The sequence below is a fragment of the Podarcis muralis genome, chromosome 2, assembly GCF_964188315.1.
Source record: "Podarcis muralis chromosome 2, rPodMur119.hap1.1, whole genome shotgun sequence".
Taxonomy (NCBI): domain Eukaryota; kingdom Metazoa; phylum Chordata; class Lepidosauria; order Squamata; family Lacertidae; genus Podarcis; species Podarcis muralis.
This window is the reverse complement of record NC_135656.1, coordinates 112934598-112952136: the sequence shown is the minus strand read 5'-3', so window position 1 is coordinate 112952136 and position 17539 is coordinate 112934598. Positions and strand designations below refer to the sequence as shown.

The 17539-nt window shown below is 45.3% G+C and overlaps 1 protein-coding gene across 1 annotated transcript; it reads right to left on the bottom strand.

Moving 5' to 3' along the window:
* Positions 1 to 241: 241 nt before the first annotated feature.
* LOC114590981 (zinc finger protein RFP-like) lies at positions 242 to 13624 on the bottom strand. Its single transcript, XM_077923081.1, has 7 exons — positions 12906 to 13624; positions 12297 to 12392; positions 11534 to 11764; positions 6591 to 6613; positions 5601 to 5722; positions 4255 to 4324; positions 242 to 1426 (listed from the first exon to the last, which is right to left on the bottom strand). The coding sequence occupies exons 1-7, from the start codon at positions 13308 to 13310 to the stop codon at positions 865 to 867; spliced, it is 1509 nt and encodes a 502-aa protein (XP_077779207.1). The 5' UTR covers positions 13311 to 13624; the 3' UTR covers positions 242 to 864.
* Between the last annotated feature and the right edge of the window lie 3915 nt (positions 13625 to 17539).

Genomic DNA, 17539 nt, shown 5'->3' with positions numbered 1-17539 from the left:
GCAAGGCAAGTAATTTGCGCCCCCTAACCCATGGATTTGCGCCCCCTAACCCGTGGATTTCCCTAACCCCCAGATGTTGCGGCCGGTGCGGCCGGGCCCCCCTGCACCCCCCACGCTACGCCACTGGATATAAGTAAAAAAAAATTGCTCCTTTTGCCTTATGGGGTACCCAAGAGCCCTTATAAAGTCCTTTTGTAGGTTCTCTATCGGTAGGAGAAAATAACAGAGACCAACCAGAGAATATTGAGAAGCAAAGCAGCTAGTAAGCCTGATCTTTATTAACTGTTGCAACAGGGTGCTCCCCCAACACGCAGGAGAGAGGAGGAGGACCCAGAACAAAGGTGTGCCCACCCTTATAAAGACATTTTAAATTGCCCACCCTGGAGTCCAAGACCAACCCCCCCAGACACATCATACCTACATCACAGAAGAGGCGGTCTACAGCAGAAATCTGAGTGCGTTGTTTATCTCCTGTCTGGCAAGTTACCTGATTGCATTATCTGGGTTTTGGCCACTCTTTTGTTATTATAACTACTTAATTCCTGAATCTAGCTCACAGGTCACAGGCTCACACACTGTTCATATCTTGAATGTGGGTTTGTGAGGAAAGAGAGAGAAATATTTGAGGTCAATTTGTTCAGGACCTAATCTGTGGGGTTTCAGACATGTGGTTTATATATACAGTTATGAACATTTAATTTTTTTATATATGACCTTAAAATTCTTATAACAGGAACCATTAAGCTTTTGTGACCCGATCGTAAAATACTTCTGTCTGTAATTAACTGAATCTGTGAGTTACTGCCTTCGTTGTCTGGGTCAGAGCTTCTGAAGTGCTTTGATGTTGAGCATCGCTCTGCTGATTTAGGACAAGTGGCACAGAGACGCATATTCAGCAGCGAACCTGGAACCTTGTCTGTCTCTACACTCAGAGATTGTCAGGTGACCTTTGGCAGACACATAAAACAAGGGCTGGAGGGTCTCTCCTGAGAAGGAGGCTGCTGGAAATGCGCGGAGAAGGGCTGCTGTATCAGCATCGTAAAAGGACACCCGTCCCCCTTCATAGTTCAGGGCCACTCGGATCCTCTTGAGGCGCAGCAGAACTTGGCGGTAGAAGAACTTGTGCATACCGCCCCACTTCCCAAAAACCCAGATCCCTTCCATAGGACCAGAAGTGAAAGCACCCTTCCTCTTCACAGACTTTCTGGCCACCCCCACCCCCCACCCCTCCTCTCTTCCCACAGTGACCTCCCAGAAATGTCTTCCTGATGTGAAACCCTCACATCCCAGCACATAGGTTTGTGTGTCAAATCTCTCAGGGTTGTCTGGCAGGTCTTGACGCACTTCTCCCTTTCTCACACTCTTTCGATCCTCAGACAGGATGAGGAGGGGATGTGCTGTGTCTGGATCCAAAGTTACGTTTTCTGTGGGGGCAGAGGAGGAAAGAGAAGAGAAACGACGTCAACTGGGAAGCTGACTTTTCTTTAGGAACGTGACAGAAACAGCATCCCCTCTGAAATGAACAGGGATTCCATGGCTCTGCATTTGAGAGAGGGATGTTCATCAAGTTCTTAATAAGGATTCTTGAAACATTTGCAGTTCTTTCAAGTGTTCAAAGTACTTAACACACATTATCTACATAGATCCCTTGCAACGACCCTGTAAGTTAAGTCAATCTTAGGATGCCCATTTTTCAGATGGGAGGACTGAGGTTGAGAGACAGTGGCTTGTCTAAGGCCACCCCCATCTCCACAGTTCATGGCAGAAGGGAGTCAAGGCAGGGACGCAAAATATGGTCTGAAGCTCAACATCAGAAAAACTAAGATCATGGCCACTGGTCCCATCACCTCCTGGCAAATAGAAGGGGAAGAAACGGAGGCAATGAGAGGTTTTACTTTCTTGGGCTCCATGATCACTGCAGATGGTGACAGCAGCCATGAAATTAAAAGATGCCTGCTTCTTGGGAGAAAAGCAATGGCAAAACTAGACAGCATCTTAAAAAGCAGACACATCACCTTGCCAACAAAGGTCCATACAGTTAAAGCTATGGTTCTCCCAGTAGTGTTGTATGGAAGTGAGAGATGGACCATAAAGAAGGCTGATCGCCAAAGAATCGATGCTTTTGAATTATGGTGCTGGAGAAGACTCTTGAAGAGTCCCATGGACTGCAAGAAGATCAAACCTCTCCATTCTGAAGGAGATCAGCCCTGAGTGCTCACTGGAAGGACAGATCGTGAAGCTGAGGCTCCAATACAGTGGTGCCCCGCAAGACAAATGCCTCGCAAGACGAAAAACCCGCTAGACGAAAGGGTTTTCCGTTTTTCGATGCGCTTCGCAAGATGAATTTCCCTATGGGCTTGCTTCGCAAGACGAAAACGTCTTGCGGGTCTTGCGATTTTTTTCGCTCCCCCCCCTTTTCTAAGCTGCTAAGCCGCTAATAACCTTTTAGCCACTAAGCCTTTAGTAGCCACTAAGCCGCTAATAGCCTTTTAGCCGCTAAGCCTTTAATAGCCACTAAGCCGCTAATAGCGTTAATCTGCTAAGCCGCTAATAGGGTTGCTTCGCAAGACGAAAAAACCGCTAGACGAAGAGACTCGCGGAATGGATTATTTTCGTCTTGCGAGGCACCACTGTACTTTGGCCACCTTATGAGACTAGGGGATGACAGAGGACGAGATGGTTGGACCGTGTTCTTGAAGCTACCAGCATGAGTTTGACCAAGCTGTGGGAGGCAGTGGAAGACAGGAGTGCCTGGCGTGCTCTGCTCCATGGGGTCGTGAAGAGTCGGACATGACTAAACGACTAAACAACAACAAATTAAAGCCAAACCCAGTAACACCTAGGAAGTGTCATTCCCACACTTCACCTTCAATACAGAGACCCCATCCTGGCTCCCCAGACCAGATTGATATGACTCATCTTTCTCATCTCTGTTCCTCACATACATAAAAAGAGGCCTAGAAAAGTTGCCAGGTTATTGTTGTTACAGAGATTTCTGGCTAAATAACAAAGAATTAGCTAGAAGGTGACTGGAGGCATGTCCCCACCACCACCACCACACAAGCAGGAAAAAAAGTCCTAGCTATAGACAATGTTATTAGGTAAAGGTACAGGGACCCCAGACCATTAGGTCCAGTCATGACCGACTCTGGGGTTGCGGCGCTCATCTCGCTTTATTGGACGAGGGAGCCAGCGTACAGCTTCCAGGTCATGTGGCCAGCATGACTAAGCCGCTTCTGGCAAACCAGAGCAGCCCATGGAAACGCCATTTACCCTCCCGCCGGAGCAGTACCTATTTATCTACTTGCACTTTGGCATGCTTTCGAACTGCTAGGTGGGCAGGAGCTGGGACCGAACAATGGGAGCTCACCCCATTGTGGGGATTCGAACCGCCGACCTTCTGATCGGCAAGTCCTAGGCTCTGTGGTTTAACCCACAGCGCCCCCGCGTCCCAATGTTATTAGGTGTCTGTCAATAATAAAAACTAACGTTTGAGTGTATGGCAGAGGAGGAGACAGAGGGAGTGGAGTTTGGGCTCTGTTAGGTGACAGCATGTCGGTGGTCCTGGCTGCTTCTCTCTGATGCCAAACTGTGGACTTGCCTGTTGTGAATGTTTAAGCTCTGTCAATCTGTTGATATTGGCAAATAAAAAAACTCAAAAAGGATGAAATGCCATAAACCTCCAATGAGATCCTTCAAAAGGAAACCTCTTTGTGTCAGTGGTTTCATTCTCTCCCATGCTGCAGTGTGTGCGTGACTACTAGACCACATGCTCTGTGTGTTGACATTCCATTCTTTGGAAGCATGAGAAACGGAAGATAGTCCTATGACTTCCTAATTCTGTCCTTTGTTTCCTGTCTGTTTGTTGCTCTCTCTCGGAGGAGAAGAGACGCACCATAATGGTTCTGTTCTTTGTTTTGATCTTGTAAATAAATCACTAAACCCTGATGCTACATTGCCCTGGTCTTAGCTTAGGCTAACTCTGCTAATGACTACGTGCATGCATTTTCGGATGTATGTTGCGCCTGGATGTCCAGAGGACGACTGGTGCCAGCAAAGCACCAACACTTCTCACAGACAATAAAATTGGAGGAGTATAACACCCTAGGTACAATTGATCACTTCCTGAAAGTGACAAAAACCTGTAACGGAGACATGGAAAGTGCAAACGGGGACTGGGGGGAGGTACTGGGGGGGGGGTGATAGATGGGAAATCCACAGTAGCCTGCTTTTTTGAGAAGCAGATTTCATCATTCCTGAAATTGTGCCTCCTTTAAAACCTGAAATTTACCTTTTCGCAGTTCAAGTCCATATTCCATAGTGTCTGGAAGAGAAAAGGGAAGAGAAAAGGGAACAGAGTTTTAGCATCGTGCTAAAATCATTAAATCATCATTTAGTCTTGATTACTAATCTAGTAACGACAATACGAACTCATGAGATTGTAATTTAAAACTATCCGAAATCCGCCATGCCGACTATCCCTGCGTAAGCCAGGGCAGGGGCAATGTCAAGATTCAGGCCTGCTCAGACCTTAGAAGAGGAACAGGACCCCCAGAAGATCTTCCCATCAGCAACAACCTTCAGGAGATGTCAGGAGCCCAGGCTGCCATCTTGATAACACAGCACACAAGTCGTAATTAGCTGGAAAATTTACAGTCAGCCTTGGACGCCCTAGCGGAGCTTCCGTACCATATGATTCAGTTGACCCTTCTGAGGAGTTCTTCCTGCTTCTGCAGAATATCCTGAACCTATAACCCTTACTTTTCTGGTTTTGTTTCCTTTCTAATATCTTTCCCATACGTCTACTCCTTGGGCTCATAGGATTATGCTCCCCTTTCCTTCATTCCGAGCCAGCCTATGCTTCTTGAGTGAGCAGGCTTCTCTACATAAGTCTTATCTGCATTTCTTTCACTGTCAGGGAAAGCGGGAATAGACATGCATCTGCTCCCAGCTGTCTGAGAGAAATGCAAGCTTTCCTGCTGCTGACTGCTTAACTCATGCTGTGCTTCTCTACTTGGGGAAGATGTGTTCATGACACCAGATATCAGGACAGGAGGCCTCAATTCCAGTCTCCTCTGCTCCTGGCTGGCTCTTTAACAGCCCCCCTCATTCCCTCCTTCTACTCCCCTTACATCAATCTCAATGCCAAAGGAACAGGAGAAATGCCCAAAAAGCTGTAGGTGAGGCTACCTGGGAAATGGGTGAGATGCGTGAAAGCACCTAAGCCCTGGCTGAGAGATGGGAAGCAGTAAAACACAACGTTTTACAGACGACTCACAACTTATGTGAGGGTTACATTCCAATTGAGATATGGGATGTTCCCACAAGATCTCATCAGAGCCCAATAAGCAAGGCAGAGCCCAGTAAACAATAATTTCCTACCTCACTCTTTATCTATTTTTTAGCGATCCGTGTAAAGCTGTAATTGCATAAATAAAAGTAGCATAAGTTGTGACTTCTGCATATGTAAGTATGGCCTCTAGATATTGAAAGAGAATAAATAAATAAAACTTCCATTTTCCTGGTACAGCTAATATTCTGTGTGACCTGGAGCCTGTCATGAACATCCAGTATAAAATATTTCAGCCCTTCTTTACTACCTCTGAATTTCTTCATGACAGCTTCCAGGAAGGGATTCATATCACAGAAGTCACAGATCCTCCACTTCAGGGCAAGAGGAAAAGCCTCAGGGGGGTTCTTAAATTTCTCCTTCTCCTGAGACCTGGGAGGAGAAGAACAAAGTCAAGCCACCAGCCGTCCAGTGAAAGTAGCTTTCTGACAAGACAGGTGTCTCATCCTGATGATAAAGGCATGATGACTTGGGAGCATCTAGATGACGTGTGGATCTAGAGAGATCCTAACAAGCTGAAGGAAAACCAACACACAGCTGCTTCCAAAGCATGTTTAAGCTAATATATGAATATGAGATTGAAGGTAAAGAAGCTGATATATGCAAATTATTTTTTTTAAAAGAAAATAAATTAAAGCAGCATTTTCTAAACATGCAAGATTTTCAAAATTCATGAATCTTTGAATATGTCTGGGAGACAAGGCTCTCAGCAGCTACTAATCACGATGGCTGGTCAAAGGCAGTGGGGCCTCTGCTGAAACCACAGGAGGGGAGTGGCCTCTGGGGCTCAGATCCTGGCATCTGGTTAGGCACTGTGAAAACAGGCTGCTGGACTTGATGGACCACCGGCCTGATCCAGGGTTGCCCTATTTCATGTTCTTATGTCTGCGGAAGAAACAGCAGGAGCTTGGAATACACTGGATATTTAAGAAAAACTTATAGTGAAGATATTTACAAGCCCCTTTGGAATGTCTCCCCTTTGAGTATCAATTGCAGAGGAAATGAATCCATCACAGAGAAGAGCCTTCAGATATACGCAATGGAGAGGAATGAGGAACGGCTTCCTTCCCATGGTTGTACATGAGACCAATAGATACAAATGATGACGAAAACGTGTCCCTATTTTTGTCTGTCATTTTGTGAGTGACAATGGTGTCCTAAACTATCTCTGGAAGGAGGGAGTGGACTGTTAAAGAATGTTCCTAGCATCAGAATAAGGCAGGGGTTTTTCATCACTTACCTTTGCAAGAAGCTTCCAATATCCTGGAGCAAGGGAAAGAAAGAAAGAAAGAAAGAAAGAAAGAAAGAAAGAAAGAAAGAAAGAAAGAAAGAAAGAAAGAAAGAAATATTTCAGTGGAATCAGTTTTGCACAGAGCACTGTGATCAGTTTGTTATTATTATCAAATTTGTATACCACCCTTTAACCGCAGGCCTCTGGGCGGTTGACAAGATAAAATCACTATATAAAAACATAAAATTCATAATAAGAGGGGCTGGGAAGTGGGGGCCCTGTTATACAGTGATTCCGCTCCTTCCTCCTGGGCCGTGTCCTGAAAGTGGTGGTGGGGGATGAGTGTTCAGACCCCTGGGCTCTCACTTGTGGGGTGCCTCAGGGTTCTGTCCTCTCGCCCATGCTTTTCAACATCTACATGCAGCCGCTGGGAGAGATCATCAGGGGGTTTGGGCTGGGTGTTCATCAGTATGCGGATGATACCCAGTTCTACCTCTCTTTCAAATCAGAACCAGTGATGGCGGTGAAGGTCCTGTGTGCAGGCAGTTGGAGGATGGATGGCGGCTAACAGATTGAGGTTGAATCCTGACAAGACAAAAGAACTGTTTTGGGGGGACAGGAGGCGGGTGGGTGTGGAGGACTCCCTGGTCCTGAATGGGGTAACTGTGCCCCTGAAGGACCAGGTGCACAGCCTGGGAGTCATTCTGGACTCACAGCTGTCCATGGAGGCGCAGGTCAATTCTGTGTCCAGGGCAGCTGCCTACCAGCTCCATCTGGTACGCAGGCTGAGACCCTATCTGCCCGCGGAGTGTCTCGCCAGAGTGGTGCATGCTCTGGTTATCTCCCGCTTGGACTACTGCAATGCGCTCTATGTGGGGCTACCTTTAAAGGTGACCTGAAAACTACAACTAATCCAGAATGCGGCAGCTAGACTGGTGACTGGGAGCGGCTGCTGAGACCACATAACACCTGTCTTGGAAGACCTACACTGGCTCCCAGTACGTTTCCGAGCACAATTCAAAGTGTTGGTGCTGACCTTTAAAGCCCTAAACGGCCTCGGTCCAGTATACCTGAAGGAGCGTCTCCACCCCCATCGTTCTGCCCGAACACTGAGGTCTAGTGCTGAGGGCCTTCTAGTAGTTCCCTCGCTGCAAGAAGCCAAGTTACAGGGAACCAGGCAGAGGGCCTTCTCGGTAGTGGCACCCGCCCTGTGGAACGCCCTCCCACCAGATGTCAAAGAGAAAAACAACTACCAGACTTTTAGAAGACAACTGAAGGCAGCCCTGTTTAGGGAAGCTTTTAATGTTTAATAGACTATTGTATTTTAATATTCTGTTGGAAGCCGCCCAGAGTGGCTGGGGAAGCCCAGCCAGACGGGTGGGGTATAAATTATTATTATTATTATTATTATTATTATTATTATTATTATTATTAACATTTTATTTATATCCCGCCCTCCCCAGCAGAAGCCGGGCTCAGAGCAGCTAACAACAGTAAAATTATACAACATTCTAAAATCATTTCATTATAAAATCAGTTCAAATCAGATTAATGGCAACCATTGGGCTAGAGTTCTGTGAGGATTACCAAAGAACGGGGTGAGACTGTGCCTTGGCCAAAGGCCTGGTGGAACAGCTCTGTCTTGCAGGCCCTGCGGAAAGATGTCAAGTCCCGCAGGGCCCTAGTCTCTTGTGACAGAGCGTTCCACTGGATTGGAGCCACAGCCGAAAAACCCCTGGCTATGGTTGAGTCCAGCCTAACCTCCCTGTGGCCCGGGACCTCCAAGATGTTTTGGTTTGAAGACCGTAAGGTCCTCCGTGGGACATACCAGGAGAGGCGGTCCCATAGGTATGAGGGTCCTAGGCCATATAGGGCTTTAAAGGTATTATATTATTATTATTATTATTATTATTATTATTATTATTATTATTATTATTATTACTACAAAAACAAGAGCAACCAAATAATCCAAACTGTATTCAGGCACAGCCCCATCTACAACCCTCAAGATATGTACCTACTCCTTCAGAGGAAGTGCAACCCCATCAAGAGCAGGCCATCTCCCACCCATCCGGTCTAGGGAACCACCCACTAATAGTTCCTCAGTCTTATCTGGATTGCCTTTCAATTTGTTGACTCTCATCCAGTCTGCTAGAGAGACAAGACACTGGTCCAGCACTTCCACTGCCTCACCTGCAGATGTAAAGGAGACTCACCAGCATATTGCTGACAACGTGTGCCAAACCTCCGGATGACCCCAGTTATCAATACTAAGCAGCTGACCAGCACTTATTGGGAAAGAGAGGTGGGCAGAGAGCTACTGGTTTTTAAAGCTTCCCAGAGACCTCTGGTTGGCCAGTGTGAGAACACAATACTAGAGTGAAGGGACCTGTGGTTTGATCTAGCAGATCCCCTTTTGTGACCCCAGGCCTTTCACCCATCATGTACCAATTCTTTTCCTTGCAGCAGCTTTTTGGGGGGTGGGGGCTAAGACATGTTAAATGTGGATTACAAAATTTTTGCAGACATTTTAGCAAAAAGACTGAAGAAAGTATTGACAGGTGAGATTCATAAGGATCAATCTGGCTTTCTCCCGGGAAGACACATGTCTGACAATGTGAGGAACATAATAGACATTGTGGAACTGTTGGAAATGAACATTAACAGAAAAGCGGTTTTGATTTTTGTGGACGCGGAGAAAGCCTTTGACAATATTTGTTGGAGTTTTATGAAAAAGAATCTCCAAGGGATGGGGGTAGGCCAAGGTTTTGAAAATGGTATAGGTGCAATTTATTCTGAGCAGAAGGCAAAGCTAATTGTGAATAATGTGGTAACGGAAGAGATAGCTATAGAGAAAGGAACACGACAGGGATGCCCTATTTCCCCCCTACTTTTTATACTGGTTCTGGAGGTTTTGTTAAATATGATTAGAAAGGACCAGTTGGTCAAAGGAATTCAGGTCGGAGTGAGAGAGTATAAATTAAGGGCATTTGCAGATGACCTAGTTTTGACTTTGCAACAGCCAATCACTAGCACAAAAAGAGTTTTAGAACTGATCGAGATATTTGGTCAAGTTGCAGGATTTAAGTTGAATAAACAAAAAACTAAAGTCTTGGAAAAAAACCTAACAAATGAAGAAAAAGAGACATTCCAGAATGAAACAGGTTTGGAGATAGCAAAAAAAGTGAAGTACCTGGGGGTGAATTTGACATCGAAAAATGTGAATCTTTTTAAAGACAATTATGATAAATGTTGGACAGAAGTTAAGAAAGATTTAGACATATGGTCAAGGCTGAAACTTTCCTTGTTAGGCAGAATTGCTGTTATCAAAATGAATGTATTGCCTAGAATGTTATTTCTGTTTCAGACATTACAAATAATAGACAAGATGGACTGTTTCAAGAGGTGGCAGAAAGACATATCGAAATTTGTTTGGCAGGGCAAAAAGCCAAGAATAAAATTTAAGACATTAACAGATGCGAAAGATAGAGGGGGTTTTGCCCTGCCGGACTTAAGACTTTACTATGAATCAGCAGCGTTTTGCTGGTTGAAAGATTGGCTGCTCCTCGAGAATACAGACATTTTGGACCTTGAAGGATTTGACAACAGATTTGGTTGGCATGCATATATATGGTATGACAAGGTAAAATTGCATAAAGGTTTTAAGAACCATATGGTGAGGAAAGCTCTGTATAATGTTTGGATTAAGTATAAAGACCTGTTTGAAAGTAGAACCCCCAGGTGGTTGTCACCAATGGAAGCAAAAGAGGTGAAAAAATTGAATATGGGTTCTAATTGGCCTAAATATTGTGAAATTATAGAACAAGATGGTGAAAATGTAAAATTGCAGAGTTTTGAGAAACTGAAGTTTAAGGTGAGAGATTGGTTACATTATCGACAGATAAATGAAGTATTCAAACAGGACAGAAAGAAAGGCTTCCAAGTGGAGAAGTCAAAATTAGAAACAGAACTGTTAGAACCCAATACTAAAAATTTGTCAAGAATGTACAACTTGCTGTTGAAATGGAATACTCAAGACGAAATGGTGAAATCTAATATGATTAAATGGGCACAGGATATTGGGCATGACATTGAACTTGCTGACTGGGAGCAGTTATGGACCACTGGTGTTAAATTTACGGCATGCAATGCCTTAAAAGAAAACATTATGAAAATGATCTACAGGTGGTACATGACTCCTGCTAAGTTAGCAAAGATCTATCATTTGCCCAATAACAAGTGTTGGAAGTGTAGTGAAACGGAGGGAACCTTCTATCACCTTTGGTGGACCTGCCCGAAGATTAAGGCTTTCTGGGAAATGATCTATAATGAAATAAAAAAAAGTTCTGAAGAGAACGTTTGTTAAAAAACCAGAGGCCTTTCTCTTGGGTATGGTGGGCCAAATGGTGCCAAAGAAGGATAGGACATTTTTTATGTATGCCACTACAGCAGCAAGAATCCTTCTAGCAAAGTATTGGAAGACGCAAGATTTACCCACGTTGGAAGAATGGCAGACGAAGGTGATCGACTATATGGGACTGGCAGAGATGACTGGCAGAATTCGAGACCGGGGGAAAGAGGCGGTGGATGAAGATTGGAACAAATTTAAAGTTTATCTTAAAAACTGTTGTAATTTGGAAAATTAGGGGCTCAGAGTTATAAGAGATAAAGAACTACAGTTGTATTAATAACTAACTGAAGTTAAATACATGAAATATATTTAAGTTATGCTCAGAGGGTTGCTGAAAAATCTTGAAACAAGAATGCAGAAAAGGGGTGGTATGGGGAAGTCGTATTTTTGTTTGTTTATGTTTATGTTTTTGTTTTGTCTCTTCTTTATTCATGGAAAACTAATAAAAATTTATTATAAAAAAAAAAAAAAGACATGTTATCCTCCTGCTTGTACTATGAAGCAGCACACTCCACCCTCTCGCATCAGGATGAGGCCTCACCTGCAGAAGTTCACTCGCTGGTTCCTGAAGCTTCTCCTCCATTTCCCGGATGGCGTGTTCAAAAGAGGAGAGTTCCCTGGAGAGTCTGGCCAGGTGCTCCTCCCTTTTGGCTGCAATCTCCTTCTCCACTTCTGCCATCTGGACCAGAATACGTTTCTCTTGTTCTTCCAGAAACTGGTGCAGTCGCCTGATCTCAGCCACCATCTTTTCCCTCTCTGCATCTGTTTGTTTCTGCAGCAAAGAGATTGAAAGAAGAGAACAGTGGGCCAAAATCAGGCATCTAGTCTGCTCTTGAAGGATGAAGAGGCCAGTTATCCAAATTCCCCTGGAAGGGAACGCCTGACATTTTAGAGAGATTACGCCAATATTCAGCAGGGAAAGAGCTTCATAAACACAAGCCCACCCCCTCCTTTAAATGGTCTTTCATGTTCTGTGGGAAATAAGGCTGTTCAAGAATAAACCTCTTTCTGTATTCCATTTTCATTTCCCCCCAGATATGGATTCTAGACTACAGTCATACCTTGGGTTGCGAACACTGCAAGTTGCGCATTTTGGGTTGCAGACTGCGCTGAACCCGGAAGTACCGGGATGGGTTACTTCCACGTTCTGGCACTCATGCATGCGCAGAAACACAAAATTACATTACGCCTCTGCACAGACGCAGTGCTGCGAGTTGTGAACGTGCCTCCCACATGGATCACGTTCGCAACCCAAGATATGGCTGTATAGCACTTTTTCACCTTCAAGTAACAATGATGCTTACAAGCAGGTCTTGGCTTTCCTTTTCTGTGTCTGCTTTAAGTACTAGAATTTTCTCTCTCTCCTTCCTCACATTGTCTAGGCAGGTGCTGATCTGATCCTGAAAAGAAAACAAAGTCCAAGTTGGGCTGCGTTACACCTTAACAGGCAAGCTGAATCGTATGTTTGCTCCTTGCCCCACATTCCAGGGTATTTTGCAGGAGTTTCCCTTTTTCATCCCAGACGAGGCAGAAATGGGGCTGCCCTATATCAAGAGCTGAGAAACATGGGGTGTTTGCTATTTATCCCCCACACTGAACACACCTCCAAAATGTGCCCCCTCCTTTTTATTAAATTAATCCTAGATGTTGTAATCTTTCCTCCCAGGGGAGTTACTGCAGCCTGCATTCAGGTGGTGCACTTTAATCTCTCAAAAAGAAAAATAAATGCTTATTGTATAAAGTTTCAGAAGTTTAGTCCTATCAGGCTGCACAAGATCTCTTGCTGGAGGATTCCTTTTGGGCGGCAAGAGGAGAGAATACATTACAACATTTTATATTTATTTTTTATTTTGCAAGCCCCTCTTGTCTGAAGCTATTCCACCCCCCAAGAAAGAACCGCTACCTTTTCCTACCTTGTACTCCTGGAAAGCCTCCTCTAGAGGAACCATCTTGTGGCTTTGGTGCTCCTTAGATTCCTTACACACCACACAGATGGGGGCTTCATCCTCCTGGCAGAAGAGCTTCAGGGGCTCCTGGTGCTTCTCGCAGACCCTCCCCTTTTCTTCTGCCCGCATCTTGGCTTTTTCTGCAACATTTGCCAGCGACCGATTGGGGATGAGGTTCTTTTCCTGAACTGTTTTCCTGCACTCAGGGCAGGAAGCCTTTGCCTCGGATTTCCCCCAATACTGGATCAGGCAGGATCGGCAGAAGTTGTGCCCGCACTCCGGGATGATCACTGGATCCCTGAAATACTCCAGGCAGATGGAGCAAGTGGCTTCCTCGAAGAGATCCTTCACGGGACCCCCAGAAGCAGCCATGGCGGAGTCGTCAGGAAGAGATAAGTGAGTGAGAGAGAGCTGGTTTCATTTTCTCTTTTTTGTGTCTGCAAATGGGCGTTTTCCTTTCCAGGAAATCAGATGCGATCACTCAGGATCCCTGCTGCCTTGGAGTTGGCTGGAGTTCCGAGCCGCTTTGATATGGTGGAAATATTTGTTTATTTGTTTATTTTACGTGGAATGCTCATCCTCCCTGCGAGAGCTGTTGGAATTTGTTGTGGTTTTGTTTACTATCAGCAAGTCAGCCTCAGACTACTTTGGAAGCTAATGAATGAATTGCTGTCTCCCTCCCCCGCCTTGCTCCATTCACACTCCTCTTTCGAGTTAGTAGCCAAGTCATCATAAAGGTAAAGGTAAAGGTACCCCTGCCCGTACGGGCCAGTCTTGCCAGACTCTGGGGTTGTGCGCCCATCTCACTCAAGAGGCCGGGGGCCAGCGCTGTCTGGAGACACTTCCGGGTCACGTGGCCAGCGTGACATCGCTGCTCTGGCGAGCCAGCGCAGCACACGGAAACGCCATTTACCTTCCCGCTAGTAAGCGGTCCCTATTTATCTACTTGCACCCGGGAGTGCTTTCGAACTGCTAGGTTGGCAGGCGCTGGGACCGAGCAACGGGAGCGCACCCTGCCGCGGGGATTCGAACCGCCAACCTTTCGATCGGCAAGCCCTAGGCGCTGAGGCTTTTACCCACAGCGCCAGTCATCATAGCTGTCAACATTTCCCTTTTTTAAAGGGAAATTCCCTTATTCCGAATAGGATTCCTCGCAAGAAAAGGGGAAAAGTTGACAGCTATGCAAGTCATACAGAGAAGAAACAGCCCAGCCCTCCATCCCAGCGCCAGTTTTTAGTGAGTCCTTTTGACAAGAGCACCAGCGTCTGATAATGTACAAGAGTAACCTCTGGAAACAACTCTGCAAACGGCCTTTGCAAACAGCTCAGCTAATGGTAGCCATATATTTGCCAGTCACACCACAGGGCAACTATTAACAGCAGGTACTTTCACTTAGCCCCATTTTCTCTATTATTATTATTATTATTATTATTATTATTATTATTATTATTAGTTGAATTTATATACCTCCCTATACCCGGAGGTCTCAGGGCGGTTCACAGAAAAAATCACCACATATATAATCAGAATAAAAACAGCCACCCAATAACACACCCCCAGAAAAGAGCCACAGTTTAAAAGGGTGTAGGATGTCAAACAGATCAACCAAAGGCCTGGTTAAAAATGAATGTTTTTGCCAGTGTGGTGTAGTGGTTAAGAGCGGTAGACTCATAATAATAATAATAAATTTTATTTATATCCCGCCCTCCCCAACCGAAGCTGGGCTCAGGGCGGCTAACAACAATCGAAATAGTCCAACATTCTAAAAACATTCATTATAAAATTAATTAAATCAAATTAAAATCAAATTAATGGCAACCATCTCCTCCATATTATATCTTCTGAGGATTAGCTACTGTTACGTACTGAGCTGAATCCTAGATCAATAGGATCTAGAATGCAGCAGTCTGATTGGTCCGCAGGAGCCACCCAATCTAGCTCCAGGTGGAAGTGAATCAGCGACTTGATTGGCCCACAAGGCTAATGCTATTGTAGGCTGCACCAACAGAAGCATAATGTCCAGATCAAGGGAAGTAATAGTGCCGCTCTATTCTGCCTTAGTCAGACCACACCTGGAATACTGTGTCCAGTTCTGGGAGCCACAATTTAAAAAGGATGTTGACAAGCTGGAATGTGTGCAGAGAAGGTCAAGGGTCTAGAAACTGAGCCTTATGAGGAGCGGTTGAAGGAGCTGGGTGTGTTTAGCCTGGAAAAGAGGAGAGTGAGAGGAGATACGATTGCCACCTTCAGATAGCTCAAGGCTCTGTCACATGGATGAGGGAGCAAGCTTGTTTTCTCCTGCTCTGGAGGGTAGGACTCGAACCAATGGCTTCAAGTTACAAGAAAGTACAGTCTGACTAAACATTCAGAAAAACGTTCTGGTAGTAAGAGCTGTTCGGCAGTGGAACAGACTCCCATGAAGGGGGGTGCTCTCTTTCCTTGAGGTTTTTAAGCAGATGTTGGATGGCCACCCATCATGGATGCTTTAGCTGAGATTCCTGCTTTGCAGGGGGTTGGACTAGATGACCCTTGGGGTCCCTTCCATCTCAAAGATTGCATGATTATATGTATTTTGTGGTTTTATATTGTGATTTTATTTTGTGAACTGCCCTGAGACCTTGGGTATAGGGTGGTATAGAAAGTTAATTAATTAATTAATTAATTAATTAAAATAATAAAAGGAAACCACTTGAAACTACTAACTGACAAGAGAATTAGAGGAGTGTAGCAACCTACGTATACCGTATTTTTCGCTCTATAAGACGCACCAGACCATAAGACACACCTAGTTTTTGTAGGAGGAAAACAAGAAAAAAATATATTCTGAATCTCAGAAGCCAGAACAGCAAGAGGGATCGTTGCGCAGTGAAAGCAGCAATCCCTCTTGCTGTTCTGGCTTCTGGGATAGCTGCACAGCCTGCATTCGCTCCATAAGACGCACACACATTTCCCCTTACTTTTTAGGAAGGAAAAAGTGAGTCCTATAGAGCAAAAAATACGGTAATTTATCACTTCCTGAAAGTGACAGAAAACCTGTAAGGCAGACGTGGAAAGTGCTAGTAAAGGTAAAGGGACCCCTGACAATTAAGTCCAGTCGCAAACGACTTTGGGGTTGCAATGCTCATCTCGCTTTACAGGCCGAGTTCACCCCGTCGCGGGGATTCGAACCACCGACCTTTCAATTGGCAAGCCCAAGCAGCAAAGTGGTTTAACCCACAGCGCCACCTGCATCCGTGGAGAAAGTGCTAACTGGGGGGAAATAAGGCATGGACAGAAGAACTGCAGTGGCCTCATCTTTTGAGAAGCAGATTCCCGTTCTCCTGAAATTGTGCCTCCATTCAACCCTGAAATTTACCTTTTCACAGCTGAAGTCCAGATGCCACAGTGTCTGGCGAAGAAAGGGAATAGAGATTTAGCATCACACCATCCTGATAACTAATCTGGTAATGACAATATGAGCTCATGCAATTATAGTTGGGGAAGCCAGAGTGGTGAACTTTAGGTATTGTGGACTACAGTTCCCATCATCCCATCAGCCACTCTGTGCGGCTCACAGCATATATTGAAACATAGTAAAACATCAAACATTAAAAACTTCCCTAAACAGGGCTGCCTTCAGATGTCTTCTAAAAGTCAGATAGTTGATTTATCTTCTTGTCATCTGAAGAGAGGGCGTTCCAGATGGTGAATGTGACTACAGAGAAGGCCTTCTGCCTGGTTTCCTGTAACTTCACAGTAAGGGAACCAGCAGAAGGCCCTCATCGCTGGACCTCAGTGTCTAGGCTGAATGATGGGGGTGGAGATGCTCCTTCAGGTATACAGGACTGAGGCCGTTTAGCGCTTTAAAGGTCAGCACCAACACTTTGAATTGTGCTCAGAAATGCACTAGGAGCCAATAAATAATATTTAGGACCAGTATTATATGTCCTGGCAGCCACTCCCAGTCACCGGTCTAGCTGCCACATTCTGGATTAGTTGTAGTTTCCGAGTCACCTTCAAAGGTAGCCCCACATAGAGCACATTGCAGTAGTTAAAGTGGGAGATAACTAGAGCATGTACCACTCTGGCTAGATGGTGCAGAGTCAGGTAGGATCTCAGCCACTGTACCAAATGGAGCTGGTAGACAGCTGCCCTGGACACAGAATTGGCCTGCGCCTCCATGGACAGCTGTGAGTCCAGAATGACTCCCAGGCTGCGCACCTGGTCCTTCAGGGGCACAGTTACCCCATTCAGGACCAGGGAGTCCCCCACACCTGCAGCCTCCTGTCACAGAGCACATCTCTGAAGAGGGCTTTATAACATGGTGGAGATGCTGAGAAAATGGATAGGGAGATTTTTCGTGATCTTAGCTCCTGGAGTGATCCAATGAAACTGAAGGAGAGCAGGAGGTGCTGCTGTAGGAGTCTTTGAACTGAGAATATCTAGAGTCTAGAGGGTGGGGGGCTCTTCTGAAGGCCCACTTTTCTTCTCCAGAGCATCCAACGATTTGCTTCCCAGCATGCCAGATCTCTCTTCAGAGTCAAGACACATCCTGGGTTCCCAATTTCTCCTCCTCCATATTATATCTTCTGAGGATTAGCTACTGTTACGTACTGAGCTGA

Excerpts from the sequence above, each read along its gene's own strand:
- LOC114590981 (XM_077923081.1), bottom strand. The coding sequence starts at position 13,310 with ATGGCTGCTTCTGGGGGTCCCGTGAAGGATCTCTTCGAGGAAGCCACT. Across the intron at positions 12,393-12,905 it reads AGGCTTTCCAGGAGTACAAG|GATCAGATCAGCACCTGCCT; the intron begins GTAGGAAAAGGT and ends TTTTCTTTTCAG. Across the intron at positions 6,614-11,533 it reads CAGCGAGTGAACTTCTGCAG|GATATTGGAAGCTTCTTGCA; the intron begins GTGAGGCCTCAT and ends CCCTTGCTCCAG.